Raw genomic sequence first — 16269 nt, 5'->3', positions numbered from 1 at the left:
TGCAAGAGACCACAGACCTAACACCATTCGAGCTTGTTTATGACCGTCGCGTCACAAAACTGTTAGGCGCTATGCTCCCCGTAGATCAGGACACCAGCGGTAATGGAAGCGTTGACGACTTCGCTGAGCAAGCCGATGAGGCCCGCCAGCTTGCACGAAACTGCATTCGCACGCAGCGAGATACCGATGCTCGCTATTAAAACCAAGGCCGAAGGAACGTCCACTATCAACCAGGTGACTATCCATGGGTGTCAACTCCAGTTTGACATCGTGGGCTTTCAGAGAAGCTATTACGACTGTACTTTGGCCCTCACGAAGTTGTGCGCTGCCTCATTGGCGTGAATTACGAGTTAGTTCCCAAAAGCTCCGATACCACTTTAAACCGAAGACGTCCACGTCCAGAAATAGTCCATATAGTACGAATAAAAACGTACCACGTCCGCGAGTCATGAACACTTCGAACTTTTTCTTATTATCCACAACAGCGCAGGGTTATCTTTTTTTTTGGTTGACCTTACCATCTTTTTTCATGGCGATCTCTAGCATTTCAGTCAATCGACCTGGACGGTCGTTCTTGAAAGGGGGAATTGATGCAAGGTAGGCTGGCAACTATAGTGGCCAGCTTCTGAGGAGGATAACGAAGTAGTTCTGTGGGTGCCTGCTCTGGTGTTCGTGCTTTTGGCCATTGGTTACAAAAGTAAACGCCCTGTTTTGTGGCTGCGTCCCTGTGTGCTCGTGACCATATAATGAGCTCACTAAACACTTCTACCTGTCTAGAAGGATTTTCCCTCCACCTCACAAAAATCTAGCTCAGCCCCAAGCACTTACATTAAGGCTTTCGCAAACGCGGATGTACAGCGGTGAGCACTGTTAGGGCGAACGCGACTCCGCGTGGCAGCGCTATGCAGAGCGCCAGTGCAGCCGGCGCGGCCGCGCATCGAATCCTAGTGGCGCAGGCGCACACGAGCCCGCCGCTCTTGCTGTACTACAGACAAGCGAGACCGGCGCTTAGCTACTACGAAATGGCGCGCTTATATGATGTAGCCGACGACTTAAAACAGCTCCCGTGTGTCCGTGTGTGCACGCGTCGCTACACTTCAATGCACGCCCGCAACAGCACACTGGCGCTACGCGGCCACGCGCACCCGTGTTCACCGTAACTGGACTCACCGCTGTACCTGTATACTTTGAAAATGTTGCACATCGAGTACTCTGACCTATACCCAAGTAATCTTTACCCGAAGTGTGGGGAAATAGCTTCATTAGAACATATGCTCCGGCAGTGTACCAAATTCGCTCATTTATCGAACATCACCTCTGCCAGACGGGAGGCGGTAATTCACAGCTCGTCCTTGGCAGATCAGCTCTGGGCTGTCCACCAAGCCCGCGAGGCGGCTGAGGAGCTCGGCATCTCAGTCCCCACGTGGGAGCTTCCCGCAACACAGTGATCTGTGTTCCGGAGGACCAAATAAAAGTTTATGCAGTCAAATCAGCCCCTAGACCTCTGAGTGGCACCCACCCATGCGTGACGTCATCGCGGGAGCTCGGGTGCCGCCCCTCGCGCATGCGCTTCGCTACGAAAACGCTGTTCGACGCTGCCAGTCGGCCTGTCCTGCTCAAGCTATGAGAACGTGAGTGTGCTAGTTCATGAAAATATTTCCAATGAGTGTTCAGCAAAGCGGCCCAAGAAATCGAGAGAAGTTTCAGTCAGGGGCACGTTCAGGGTTGACATCTCCTGTGATCATCTGCTGGCCTTCGATATTTGCGTCCGCACGTATGGCGAGGACTTCTTGACATGGATGTTCTGTGAGCTTCGAGTTCGATTAATTCGCCCAACGTACTGCCAATCGCTCCCTTCTTGGTTAGCCGAAATTGTAGTAGAGCGACCACCGCAGAAAGGCGTTGCCGCTGGTATCGACCCCAAATCAGGACCCATTTTGCGGCAACTACGAAGCTTTTCACTGTAAGAAATTCCTACAGATTTCTTCATGGCACGCGCAGCAAAACTGGTGGTTGCCTATTTTTCCTCTCTCACCCCCCCCCCCCCCCCCTTTGCGGGATTCCGCAGAATGGATCTGCGATATTCTGAAGCTCACCTTTGGTCACAAAACAGGTTAACTATGCGTCTGCATAATAGGCGCGAAACCTGCAGGCTATGGCAAAGAGGTCATCCCAACAAACGAAGTTTGCGGGGATGATAAGGCCACAGCAAACACAGGGCCAGGTTTATTGTCTAAACATTCGAGATTCCTCTGTACTGCAGGGGGTGTAGTCGGGCTGCTGCTGGTGATATGCCTGAACAAGAGCCGTCAAAATGAAAGGAGTAACGCCGAGCTAGTGGGTATAACTACAGCGTCAGGTCACCGTGTCTCTCTCTCTCTCTCTCTTTCTATTGCGATTTCCCGAGTTTACAAAGCCCTTAACCTGATAATTTGGTACCCCGCTACCTGTTTTCCACTAGGCAATCGGAGATTTCTTCGTTTCCCCACTGCATGTTTTTCTCCTGTTGTTATGGATGAGTGATTTATTAATAAGGCAAAAAGTAATATATTTGTTTTTCCCCTAGGTGCTTGGTCTGAACGATTGCTTCGACCTTATATATATATATATAAAAAGAGGCAACGTGGGAGAGCACACAAAAGAGGACGATCGACGAGGAAGAGAGGTTCTTGCGTTCACTGTTGCATGACGAGATCGGGCCGGCCGATACATGCATTCACCACGCGCACGTTTCTATACGCAACGGCCTTGGTTCAATGCCACCTGTGTGGTGTGCACGTCGCTGCTCGAGTCGGTGTATATCCGTGACGTAGCCATAGCGTGCCCGTATAGGCTACACAGTCGTGATCTAAGCAAGGGTGCCAAGCAGATTAACACTATTGTGAGTACGATCCCCCGCTTTCTTTTTCAATCACGCACGCCACAGAGCGTAGACGGCCCCGTGGCAAGGATGACTTGCGATTGTTTTCTTTTCTCGTCATATTCCGGTCACGGCGTTGATTCATTAGCTGCTCTCTTTGGCTGCTTGCAGAGCGCGCATCGTTGCGCGTACCGGTTGAGTACGTTCGAGCGTGAGCCAGAGATTCGATAATAAGCGACTTCTTCGAAGAATGCATCGGTTGGCTGACGAATAACAGTAAACGTTTATTAAGCATGCATGAATAAGCGAACATGCGTCTCTTTAATGCTGTAGAGCGTTTACTTAGATGCCTCACCACCATTTGGACTCGTCGATCAACATGGATGTGGTTTGAGTTAAACGCGTGCCAAAACTAACACAAACACACACACTGTGCAGCGCATATCGACGTCAGATAAAATATTCACGCACAGCCTTATTCACTTGTCTAAGACGATTGGAACACGAAAGCCATGTTATTTTTCTGCTCTGTGTACAGTATAGATTCCCTACACCTAAAATTGTTTGGTATATAAATCCACTCAGGGATCCACAAGACGAAAGTGATTTTTTCAGATTTGTTACGCCATATTTCTATAATCTGTGTCACGTGACCATTCGGATAGTTCATGTTCGCGCCGACGCTGAAGATGCCCACTTTTTACGTTTGAATAAAGTGCCTAAGGTTTTCGCTTTAATAATAAACACCCATTTTCAGTACCTTTTTCAAAGTGACGTTAGTTCACCTACAAAACTCTTCACCCCCTTTAGTGCCTTCCTTAAAGCGAGTTTAGTTTGTCTACCAAGCTCTCCACCCCCTCACTTTAGCCAAGTTGACATATTGGGACCATGACGGCAATGTTCACATGCATGCGTCAAAGTTTTCTGCTGTCTGTAGGTTTGCATTTGTAGTTGGATGACTTTCGAAGTCAGCGGCATTTCCTCCTGAAGGACGGGTGCTCGCAATCATGCACCAATGGGCACGAATTCTGGCCTGACGTCATGAACCGGATGGCCGGTGGCCTCATCTAAGCCGAATGTAGGAGCGAGCTTACTTTTTTAGTAGCGGAGGCAATCAACCATCTGGGAGGGACCTCTCCGGACTTCTGAAGTTCTATCCGACTATAGGCTTTCTGCACATGGTACTGCGTTGTTGTTGAATATGTCACTGAAAGTCGCTTGTATTGCACCTAGCGTATTTTACCTACAGTGCCTAACGCGTGCTTCGCAGGTAACCGGATGAACTGCACGTGCGACGCGCTGCAGTGGCTGCTCCGCATGCAGCCCTACTACCGGCGCTTCGTCAAGGGATTCGTGTGCTCCGAGACGCACAAGACGCTCGAGCACATGAACACGTGGGACCTCGACTGTGCGCAGGGAGGAGGGCACCACGACGAAGAAGAGCACAAGCCGTACCTGCGACTGGCCTGATGGACCGACAAGGACACGTTACTGAGCTTGTGCGCAAATATGCTACGGTACATGTGTCTCGGTGCTGTTGGGCTGTTAACCTTCACGTTCTGTGCCTTGAACAGCTAAACAAAGGGTCTCAAATGCACCGACCACGGGCGGCCCGCAGACTTGTCGATATAGGCCCGAGGCCCACACGCGATTCTCCTCGTCCCATAGCTTTCTTTTTTTCGTTCTTTAGTAGGCATGCTCATGTCCACTACACAGGCCCCCCTCCTCTGTTCTCCCCGCTATCACCATAAGTGGGCACGTAACCGCGAAACAACACTCAGAATCGGCGTCCAGATTTGAGGCATTTTGGAGATCGGTAGAGATATGTAGTTGGTATCGTGGTGCCAAATTCCCTTCAAAAGTGACCTATATCAATATATAAAGGTGAGTTTGAGACCCCTTAACTAAACGAAGCGCGCTGTACAATAGAAGTGTGCACACAAAAACGGCTGCATTGCCGCGTTCGACGTTCCACGACCTTATCAATTCACGTCGAGAATTACAGCGAATACGAGAACTTCGTTCAATAATGATTGATTGATTGATTTGTGGGGTTTAACGTCCCAAAACCACCATTTGATTATGAAAGACGCCGTAGTGGAGGGCTCCGGAAATTTTGACCACCTGGGGTTCTTTAACGTGCACCCAAATCTGAGTACACGGGCCTACAACATTTCCGCCTCCATCGGAAATGCAGCCGCCGCAGCCGGGAATCGAACCCGCGACCTGCGGGTCAGCAGCCGAGTACCTTAGCCACTAGACCACCGCGGCGGGGTAACTTCGTTCAATAACTCAAGGTGAGGGTGGCCATGTGAGATACGCGAAATTGCGTGCGGGGCAGCATCAAAACTAGCCGCGAAATCCTTTGTTATCATGCATCACCAGAATGTGACATCGAGTGATGACATCCGATGAACAGTTTAGCAGGGCAGCAGTGACCGAACAGCCTTAGTGAGTGCTTGACTAAAATGTAAGGACATCTAATAAATGTTCAGTTTCGCTACAATTTTCCGCAGACGAGAACACTCAAGCAATGTAGGAGTACTTCCAACGCATTGCAGTTAGACTACACGTCGCGTGAGTTGTACTATAGATGGCCTACACTGACGTCACTAAAAAAACCAATTGGAGCACTAACACGGTGGGATGTCCACTTTGTGATGTCACATTTGTGTTGCCAGTGCATCATATGGTTCTTCATAGACGCAATGAGGCCCAATAAAGCGACAGCTAAGTAGATACAGATCACCGTTTAAATCTCCAAGGAAAAGATACGGTGGGCCACTGAACTGTTCGTTGAGCTGTCGAGATGCTCATCTTCAATTCACAATTTTTTTCATTCATGTGTTTTTCTAAACATGTTAACACTGTGAGCAGGCCGGAACGCTACTAGAACTGCGATCAGCTGCAAGCGGCCGGCCTACAAGCGAGGTATCGTGATTGGGCCGGAGGCCCACCTCCGTAATCTTCACTCCACTGCCGAGATAAGCTGTACCCAAGGATAGAAATCAACCTGGCAAGCTTGTGACGTTCCGTAATCAACATAGCTGTCGCTATTATAAAAAATTACCGCACCATATCCGTCGCAACATTTAATTCAACGCCACTTCGTCCTACCTTTAGTGCAAAACGGAATACGCGTGCAAGGCTCCCATTGCCACGTGATTTTATACTCGCATCCCAAAACTGCGTTTTTATGCTGTGTACGTGTAATATATCTCTAAAACACGTTCATTATGAGTTGGGCCTACCAACTGCTCCTATTCGCACGCTCCTTTCAACCCTTCACCACAATTTCCGGAGCACTCCACTACGGTGTATCTCATAATGATGTGGTAGTCTTGGGACGTTAAACCCACATATGAATGATCATCATCATCATCATAAGCCGGACTACGTCCACTGCAGGACAAAGGCCTCTCCCATGTTCCACTAGTTAACCCGATCCTGTGCTTGCTGCTGCCAATTTACACCCGCGAACTTCTTAATCTCATCTGCCCACTTAACCTTGTCTCCCCCTAACCCGTTTGGCTTCTCTGGGAATCCAGTTAGTTACCCTTAATGACTAGCGGTTATTCTGTCTACACGCTACATGCCCGGCCCATGTCCATTTCCTCTTCTTTATTTTAACTATGGTATCCTTAACCCTCGTTTGTTCCTTAATCCACTCTGCTCTCTTCTTGTCTCTTAAGGTTACACCTACCATTTTTCCTTCCATTGCTCGCTGCGTCGTCCTCGATTTAAGCTGAACTCTCTTTGTAAGTCTCCAGGTTTCTTCTCCGTAGCTAAGTACTTGCAGGATACAGCTGTTATATACCTTCCTCTTGAGGGATAGTGGCAGTATACCTGTCATAATTTCAAAGTGTTTGCCAAATGTGCTCTACCCCATTCTTATTCCTTTAGTTACTTCAATCTCATGGTTTGACTCCGCGGTTATTACCTGCCCTAAGTAGTCATAGTCTTTTACATATGAAGTGCACTATTACCTATCTCGAAGCGCTGCTCTTTTCCGAGGTTGTTGTACATAACTTTTGTTTTCTGCTGATTAATTTTAAGACCCACCTTTCTGCTCTCCTTGTCTAACTCCGTAATCATGAGTTGCAATTCGTCCCCCGAGTTACTCAGCAATGCAATGTCATTGGCGAAGCGCAGGTTACTAAGGTACTCTTCATTAACTCTTATCCCTAACTGGTCCCATTCTAGGCTTCTGAAAACCTCCTGTAAGCACGTGGTAAATAGCATTGGGGAGATTGTGTCCCTCTGCCTTACACCCTTCTTGATTGGTATTCTGTTGCTTTCTTTATGAAGCACTATGGTAGCAGTTGATCCCCTGTAGATTTCTTCCAGAATGTTTATATATACTTCATCGACGCCCTGATTCCGCAGTGTCTGCATGACGGCTGATATTTCTACTGAATCAAACGCCTTCTCGTAATATATGAAGGCTACGTTAGTGGTTGGTTATATTCTGAGCCTTTCTCTATTACCTGATTATAGATTGATTATGATAGAAGGTAGGTATAGATAGGAGCCAACTCTAATTGCCATAATGACGTGAACGTCAGGAGCAGGCGCTAGACCTTTCGGAAGAAGTAGCAAGTAGTGCCGCGGAGGTCGAAAACCAAAACGGATCTATCCCCCTGGCCAGGTAGCTGGCAAGTTTTCCTGGCCGCTACATGTGTGGTCGAGCCAGAACCACAAAACCAGCCAGATCTTGTAACAAAGTTCGTTTGTTAACTCACTCACTCACTCACTCACCAAATTGACAAGAAATCAATAAATCTGAAAGATGAATAATTTTAGTTTTGTTTTAGCAAAGAGGGCGAAGCTTTGTCGATTGCAAAAATCGAACTGTTTTGTAGAGCAAATTCCTTCGGAAAACAGCACATGTACCACGATTGCGGAATGACTATGCAAACAAACCGCGCCCTCTTTTTTGCTCGGCATAAGCAACACACATAGCATGGCTTGGATGGCGTTTGGACCATGAATGCTCTCGATACGGCATAAAGTGGCAACCGACAAATAAGTTTCCCAGAAGCATGCGTCAAGCCTTCCAGAATCTTTTGAGTTGTAAGGTCACTTGATTCTTTGCACTCTCATGGCGAACCATCCGCCGCATTCTACATTAGCACCTAGCCACAGCAGGCATTTTTATGCTTCCTAGGCGCGAGGCGACGCTCGAATGGAGTCGTTTCCAAACCATAAAAGATTTTCAGGAAAATGCAACAAGGGACGTTCATGCCAACCCAGAGAGTGCGTTTCAGGAGGCTCCAAAAACTGTAGGAATGACGGGAATGGCGCATTGGAGCCTTCCCTGAAGGGACAATAATGATGTTACCGTAAAAGTTCGGTTTCCGTTTTAGCACCCCTCATACGCATCATGAACAAAATATTAGAAAGAACAGAAAAAATGTTGCCGAATATGTCAGACAGTCGTTCTCTCGCTCTGAGATAGAGATAACTTGACAATGAATAATTATTGTTTTGTAGCTGTCATACTCTCTTGGTCGTTTATGTAAACGTTCACATTACACATTTCACGTGGTATCAAGAAAATAGTGTGGCTATGCGGATATAGCAGGCTATCAACGAAACAAACAGCCGGAGCAAAGAAAAAAATAATGGTTACAAATCTTGCAGGTCCTAATCAGACGCGAGCAGGAGTAGAAACATAATTAAATATAAACGGTATCAAAAATCATAATTACAAATGTCGCTAGCATAAGTGGTAGAGTATATGCAAATTAGAATCAACTAGCTATTGCAAGTTAATAAATATATGCGCTTCCCAATTAGAACACCGCAATAAAGGTTGCAGAATCCTAGAAATGTTGGAGGACAGCTTTTTTTTTCTACAAATCAGTCATCTGTTTTAGTTATATTACAAAATGACAAAATAGAGAGTTTAATTAAACAATTTCACGTGGCTATACGATTTCAGGTGCCTTGCGTTGGCTGAGTGCTAACTAATGCTGGCAAGCATGGCCAGGTGTTGGCTAGGGTGATCCCAAATGTTTAAGCAATGTAATTTGAAAGAACGCTTGCACACCGGCCTTTTCACAGTATGAAGTTTTAGCTTTACTTTCATCGAGACTTGCGGTGCCTTCTATAAAACGAACTAAACTAAATATGCAGTTATATGTTAAGTTTGCATGAAAAAATTTCAATATTTACATTTCTGAGCTTTCTTTACGGACGCGCTATGTTTTAGAGGGTAGACGACTGGGTGTGGCCGGTCGACTTGCAGACGTGCCACTACTCTAGTTTTAGCGTGGTGGTGAACTGCTTCTTTAATAAGTCCCTGTTTGCAACTCATTTGCACGCAAAAATATATGTTATACTTCATACCAACATTTTGAGATGAATAGAAAAAAGTACAATGGTACAATGCTATATCGTACAACGGAGCACAGCATGCCTAACTATGACGCATGAAGTAAAGAAAAAATTTGAAGCCGCTTAATAAACGCTGCCGTACATGTAACACCTCGCACACGTCGTAATGAGTTTGCGAGGGGTGAACGTCACAAAAGAAAGTAGAATTTTCCCTCAAATTTCACTTGAAACCGGTACGACACATTGTCTCTGAGCTTAGCTATAGAAAATATAAACTCTACCCTAAAGATAGAACTGGGCATTTCTGTTCCCCCATCTTGCTGAGGTATTTACGATTAATGTTGTCAAATAACCAGATAGGCCCAAATTCACCCCTTTTCAAGCTGAGTCCAAGTAGCGTTATTACAACATACGCCCAAGTCGACCAGTATTATAACATTTTCATTGAGGATTTGTTTAGGGGTGGAGCACCTTAACACCACACAATGTCCCTCCGTTCACAAAGAACCACCCGGCGTCTACAGCAGATGTATATATAGAAACCGAAACATCTGTGAACAACAAAACTGTTGTCAATAGGCCACAGTACTGCAAAAACACTGATATTTAAGCACCCATCAATCAAACCACACGACAGAACAAAAGGTTACCAAGAACAAAATAAAAGACTGTTATTCATAACAAAACTAAAGACCAATATTTAAGATCTGATAAGCACTGCTTTGCTCAATCATCGGCATTCACTTCCTGGATATGCGTGCATACTTTTTTTTTCTTAAAGGAGTCGTTTTAGCCTCATGAGTACGGCTTACAGTCACCAACTCTCAACGGTTCGTGTATTTCAGGTATGCATATTGATAGATTGATTGATCGTTTCATTGGTTGGTCGACTAATATATGTGGTTATAATCAACCTGGACTATTGATAACAAGTTGTATCGTATTAACTGGCTACCTTGTGCTCGTCAAAGCACATAAGTTACGCTTCATTAGTGATGGCGTTAAAGGCACGCAATTTTTTTTCAGCTTCGGAAATGACATCAGTCCGTCTCGAGTGTCCACGCGGTTCAGAGTAGATGTCCTAGCATAACCGAGTTCACAGGCATTTCCAACATATACTATTTTTGTCCGTTGGTGCCACTTCACACGATATGAAACTCATCATCATTCTTGTGCTTAAGTTTAGTAATAAAATGTCCCTTTTTCTTGATTCCTTCGACACAATGTTTAGTGCGATCCCAGTGCTTGTACATAATGAAAAGAAAATATTGGATACAACAATGTGAGCTGCGTTGGGGGGCACGAAGCAATTATCAATGCACACTGTTTTAATTTTTCGAAATAAAAAATGATGTTTTAGATTAGAAAACTTGCATAAAATGCTTTTTTCTGTATTGACTACGCTGTATAAAATGCTTCATCTAAGCTGCGTAATTATTTCGAAATAAAGACCACTATTATTACTAAGAAACATGTCAGGGACCCTACTTTTCTTTATGGGTATTATGTTCCTCACGAATTCTCAATGCACATTATAAACAAATGTCATAATGTCCGTGTTCACTGTGCATCTACGCCAGGGTTCTCACGGTGGGAGGTGGTGGAAAAGTCATCGACTGTACCGCACCACCACCAACCAGTTTCGGTACTCCCCCCCCTCTCTCTCTAGTTGACTCCTTCGAAATGAACGCTTGAAGAACAGAAAAAGCTGGGCGTAACATTCACTATAGGGGCATAAGGCACAAGGCCCTGCAATTATCGGTTCCCAATTGGTCTTGGCCATACAAAGGGATCTCAAGTCATGCCATGTGTAACGAAGTAATGCCATGTCACGGTAAGTGTTAGTCGAATCCAGCAGCATTCATCTCTCGCCGTTTCGGCAGTACTAAGTGGTGGAAACTCTGATTGATTGACTGATTTGTGGGGTTTAACGTCCCAAAACCACCATATGATTATGAGAGACGCCGTAGTGGAGGGCTCTGGAAATTTCGACCACCTGGGGTTCTTTAATGGTGGAAACTCTGAAAGGCCTCTAAAGCCAGTCTGAAAATACAAATAATGAGCGCGTTATGCCCCCGGTGTCTCTCGTCTTTGCAGCACTACGCCAGTCGTTCGTTTACGTGACGTCAAAATGAAATGAGCGGCACCTAATTGGCCGTTATAGGAGATATATCTGTTGTTCGCTACCTTGCTTTGCCACACAGTCGCATGCCCAGCCTCACATGACTACCATGCGTGATAAACTGATAGCACTTCGTTTCTTCATTTGCGACTGCGTAAGCAGAGACTGCGTATTCGAGGAGCTAGAAGGTGTTAAATGGGATATAATAGGGCTCAGTGAGGTTTGGAGGACAGATGAGGCCTGTACGGTGCTACGGAATGAGCACGTCCTTTACTATTGGGGCTTGGCTGACAGAAGAGGACTAGGAGTGGGGTCCCTTATTCACAGAAACATAGCTGGCACCTTAGAGGAATACTATAGCATTAGTGAAAGGGTGGTAGGTATCGTAATTAAACTGAATAAGAGATACACGATGAAGGTTGTACAGGCTTACGTGCCTCTATCCAGCCATGATGACGCCTCAGTTGAAAGCTTCTATGAATACGTGGAATCGGCAATGAGTAAGGTAAAAACACAGTATACTATACTCATGGGTGACTTTAGTGCGAAGCTGGGGAATAAGCAGGCTGGAGACCAGGCAGTGGGAGATTATGGCATCAGTACTAGAAATGCCAGAGGAGAGCTTCTAGTAGAATTCACAGAACGCAATTATTTACGGACTTTGAATACCTTCTACCGAAAACTAGGAAACCATAAGTGGATATGGAGGAACCCTAATGGTGAAAATAAGCGCGAAAGAGACTTTATAATTAGTGCACAACCAGGCATCGTGCAGGATGTGGAAGTGCTTGGCAAGGTACGATGCAGTGACCATAGAATGGATCGAATCCCGGCTGTGGCGGCTGCATTTCCGATGGAGGCGGAAATGTTGTAGCCCCCTGTGCTCAAATTTTGGTGCTATAAAGAACCCGAGGTGGTCGAAATTTCCGGAGCCCTCCACTAGGCGTCTCTCATAATCATTAGTGCTTTTGATACGTTAAACCTCAAATATGAACCAATTCTTGTAAAAGGAACGACAGAAATAGATACGACAAAAGCCAATCAATGAGCTAGCAATGAGAGGGAAAGTAGAGGAATTCAGAGTCTCACTTCAGAACAGGTACTCGGCTCTTATCAAGGAAGCCAGCCTTAGCGTTGGCGCGAAGAATGACAATCTGACGAGTATCATTACGGAGTTCGCAGTGGAAATTGCATGTGGGGTACTTATACAGGACACTGGAAAGCTGTCCCAGGAGACGAAGAACCTAATTAAAAAGCGTCAAGGCATAAAAGTATCAAATACAACAGACAAAATAGAGTTGGCAGAGCTTTCGAAGTTGATTAGTAAGCGTAAGGTATCTGACGTAAGAAAATATAACATTAAGAGAATTGAACACATTCTAAAGAACGGAAGAAGCGTCAAAGCAGTGAAGAGAAAAGTTCGGATAGGCAAAAACCAGATGTACGCACTTAGGCACAAGGAAGGCAAAGTAACTACCAATATGGATAGGACAGTTAAACTAGCAGAGGAGTTTTACAGAGATCTGTACAGTAGCAGGGACGACCATGACCATAATATAAAAACTAGCAGTAACCCAGATGACATTCCTTTGTAACGACAGAAATCAGAGAAGACTTGGGGGGAATGCAAAAAGGCAAAGCTGCTGTTGAGGATCCAGTAGCATCATATCTGCTGAAATATGGAGGGCAGATTGTGTTAGAACAACTAGCCAACCTGTTTAAGAGGAGTCTCCTGACGGGAAGAATACCGGAGTCTCGAAAGAATGCTAACATCATCTTAATACATTAGGAAGGAGATGACAAGGACTTGAAGAATTACAGGCCGATCAGCTTGCTGATTGAAATAGCTTGTATACTACGGCCGATCGCCGTAGTATACAAGCTATTTACAAAGATAATTGCTAACAGAGTTAAAAAAACATTATAATTCAATCAACCGAAGAAACAAGCAGGATTTCTAACAGGCTAATCAACAGTAGACCACATTCATACAACTAACCAGGTAATAGAGAAATGCTCAGAATACAACCGACCACTTTACATAGCCTTCATTGATTACGATAAGGTGTTTGATTCAGTAGAAATATCAGCAGTCATGCAGACACTGAAATCAGGGCATCGATGAGGCATACATAAACATTCTGGAAGAAATCTACAAGGGGATCAACTGCTACTATAGTGCTTCATAAGGAAAGCAGGAGAATACCAATAAAGAAGGGTGTAAGGCAGGGGGATACAATCTCCCCAATGCTTTTTACCGCTTGCTTACAGGAGGTTTTCAGAGGCCTAGAATGGTAACACTTAGGAATAAGAGTTAATGGAGAGTACTTGGTAACCTGCGCTTTGCCGATGACATTGCATTGCTGAGTAACTCAGGGGACGAATTGCAACTCATGATTACGGAGTTAGACAAGGAGACCAGAAAGGTGGGTCTTAAAATTAATCTGCAGAAAACGAAAGTAATCTACAACAACCTCGGAAAAGAGCAGCACTTCGAGATAGGTAATAGTGCACTTTAAGTTGTAAAAGACAATGTCTACTTAGGGCAGGTAATAACCGTGGAGCCGAACCACGATATTGAAGTAACTAGAAGAATAAGAATGGGGTGGAGCACATTTGGCAAGCACTCTCAAATCATGACAGGTAGACTGCCACTGTCCTTCAAGAGGAAGGTATATAACAGCTGCATCTTGCGAGTACTTTGCTATGGAGCAGAAACTTGGAGACTTACAAAGAGGGTTCAGCTTAGATTGAGGACGACGCAGCGAGCAATGGAAAGAAAAATGGTGGGTGTATGCTTAAAAGACAATAAGAGAGCAGAGTGAATTACAGAACAAACGGGGGTTAAGGATATCATAGTTGAATTCAAGAAGAGGAAATGGACATGGGCCGGGATGTAGCGCGTAGACAGGATAACCGCTGGTCATTAAGGGTAAGTAATTGGATTCCCAGAGAAGGCAAGCGGATTAGGGGGAGACAGTAGGTTAGGTGGGCAGGTGAGATTAAGAAGTTTGCGAGTATAAATTGGCAGCAGCAAGCACAAGACTGAGTTGACTGGCGGAACATGTGAGAGGCCTTTGTCCTGCAGTGGACGTAGTCAGGCTGATGATGAGAATGATGAAGCGGAGGAAGCATGTAGTCAAACAGCGCGAAATCGTGGCTGGTCCAATGCGTAGTGTGGACATTCCATGCGTTTTCGGAAAAAAACAGAGGGGGCGAGGAAGCGATAGCACTTGTAGGAAGGGGAGGGAAGGCGAGAAAGAAACTGTGGGCTCACCTTTGAACTCGGTGTGATTTAGGGGCCCTTTAAACGGCTCAGTCCAGCAGACTTTCTATAGCGCGCTGCCGTTCCCGGTAAGCGGCTTTCTTCATCGATAGAGCGATGCTTCTTCGATGCCCCCACATCTGCATCAGCTGCCACATAGCAGCTTTTGTAGAACGCAAAAAAGCACATGCGCAGTTGGCTGTTGCGTCACGTGTGCTGCGAACGAGTGGGTCCGAGCAGTAGCAGTGTCCAGCTATAGGCGAAGCAGGCGCAAGCTGCGCAAACGGTGCTAAGGCAGCGCATGGTGGCCTCATCACGGGGCGGAGATTTTTTGTTTGTTGATGAGCATATCACAACAAATTTAAAATGCCTTCACTCTCAATAAATGGCTGCTGTTTGAATATCAAATGCCAGCCAGCTGTAGCTCCCACCACCCGGTTATGTAAAAAGGAGTGTGAAGTGGTGGCGTCGTGGTTTGAAAGATCACCAACTCCATCGTCAGCGCGAGTGCGTTTGGTTCGGCTTTCTATGTGCGTCATAGACGCCAAAAATGTGCTACCGCAAAAGATATGCGCAAGGATGCGAAAAAAGGAAAGTTTAGGATCAAGAAATTTATAAACGAAATACCTCCCCCTTTGAAATGTTCGGCCCTGAAAAATGTCTGGTAAAAAAACTGATTTACGCTGCACGAGAAAATAAGATATTGCTTTACAAGGGCACACAGGCTAGTATTCCCAGTTTTTTTCATCTTTGAAACAGATCTACCCTTCAAGAGGTGACCTGGCACTCATTTCAAACTTTTTGCGGATTCATAACAATACTCCCTTAATCTCAGCGATCACGCTAACACTAAATTCACTATTCTCCCATGAAGCGCCTATAATGCCCTCACCTGCAATACATGCGGAAGAAACACACAAAAATGACGAAAACCTCAAAATTACACCCGTGAGACGAGATGGCCCACAGCATTTCTGAACGCTTGGTTGCAATTTTGGAGATCAATTCCTGCCTTCTCTTGAAAGTCGTACCTAACCAATAGTTCCTTGCTTTGTTCTGTTAATATGTACGCCCCGTAGTGCCCATTCATTGGATGTTTATTTTTGTACTGAATAGAATTGCCATGTATATTGTATTTTTTTCGTGTGTTATATTGTAGTGTGTTCCCGGAAGTGGTACTTTTGTAATTCACTGCTCTGTTTTTTTTCACCCTCTCCTGCTATAGCCCTTAATGGGCTGCAGTATGTGAATAAATAAATAAATAAATAAAATAAGTAAGCGGGCGGGGGCTGCATCGCAGACAGGCGGAGCTACGCGCCATCAGCCGTGACTTGAAGCGTGTCGGCGGCGGAAGCAGGGCGAAAGCTTCCCTGTTCTGAGTATCTTTTTTCCACCTTACCCCCCAATATACTTTACACCCCAATATCTTTTACACCCCAATATCCGCCTTCCACGAAGGCGCTGAAACGTGCACCACCGAGGAGTATTGCTCGCTGCCAGTGCTACTCGTCTTGGTTCTAGAAACCGTAGTGGTGGCGCAGCGGGTTGAAAGACGTGGATGATGGCTACAGTGGTTAAAACATCCGTTTACGGTGAGTTAAACGTGACCCCTCCTAGTTCACGGCACATTCGGTACACGCAGAAGTTGCTGAAAAACTCATTCAATTCAATACTTCCCACAAC

The 16269-nt window shown here is 45.5% G+C and overlaps 1 protein-coding gene across 4 annotated transcripts in view; it reads left to right on the top strand.

Annotated features, from left to right (window-relative positions):
- LOC119163166 (uncharacterized) overlaps window positions 1–10670 on the top strand; it is a 53427-nt gene extending 42757 nt beyond the window's left edge. For all 4 annotated transcript variants that reach the window (XM_075874000.1, XM_075874001.1, XM_075874002.1 and 1 more), the window contains exon 5: window positions 4131–10670. In XM_075874000.1, the coding sequence (XP_075730115.1) occupies window positions 4131–4330 (200 nt within the window). In that variant the 3' untranslated portion in view covers window positions 4331–10670. The remainder of the gene's footprint in view (window positions 1–4130) is intronic.
- The last annotated feature ends 5599 nt before the right edge of the window (window positions 10671–16269 follow it).

This window comes from Rhipicephalus microplus, chromosome 9 (assembly GCF_043290135.1).
Source record: "Rhipicephalus microplus isolate Deutch F79 chromosome 9, USDA_Rmic, whole genome shotgun sequence".
Taxonomy (NCBI): domain Eukaryota; kingdom Metazoa; phylum Arthropoda; class Arachnida; order Ixodida; family Ixodidae; genus Rhipicephalus; species Rhipicephalus microplus.
This window is presented reverse-complemented; position numbering and strand designations above follow the sequence as displayed.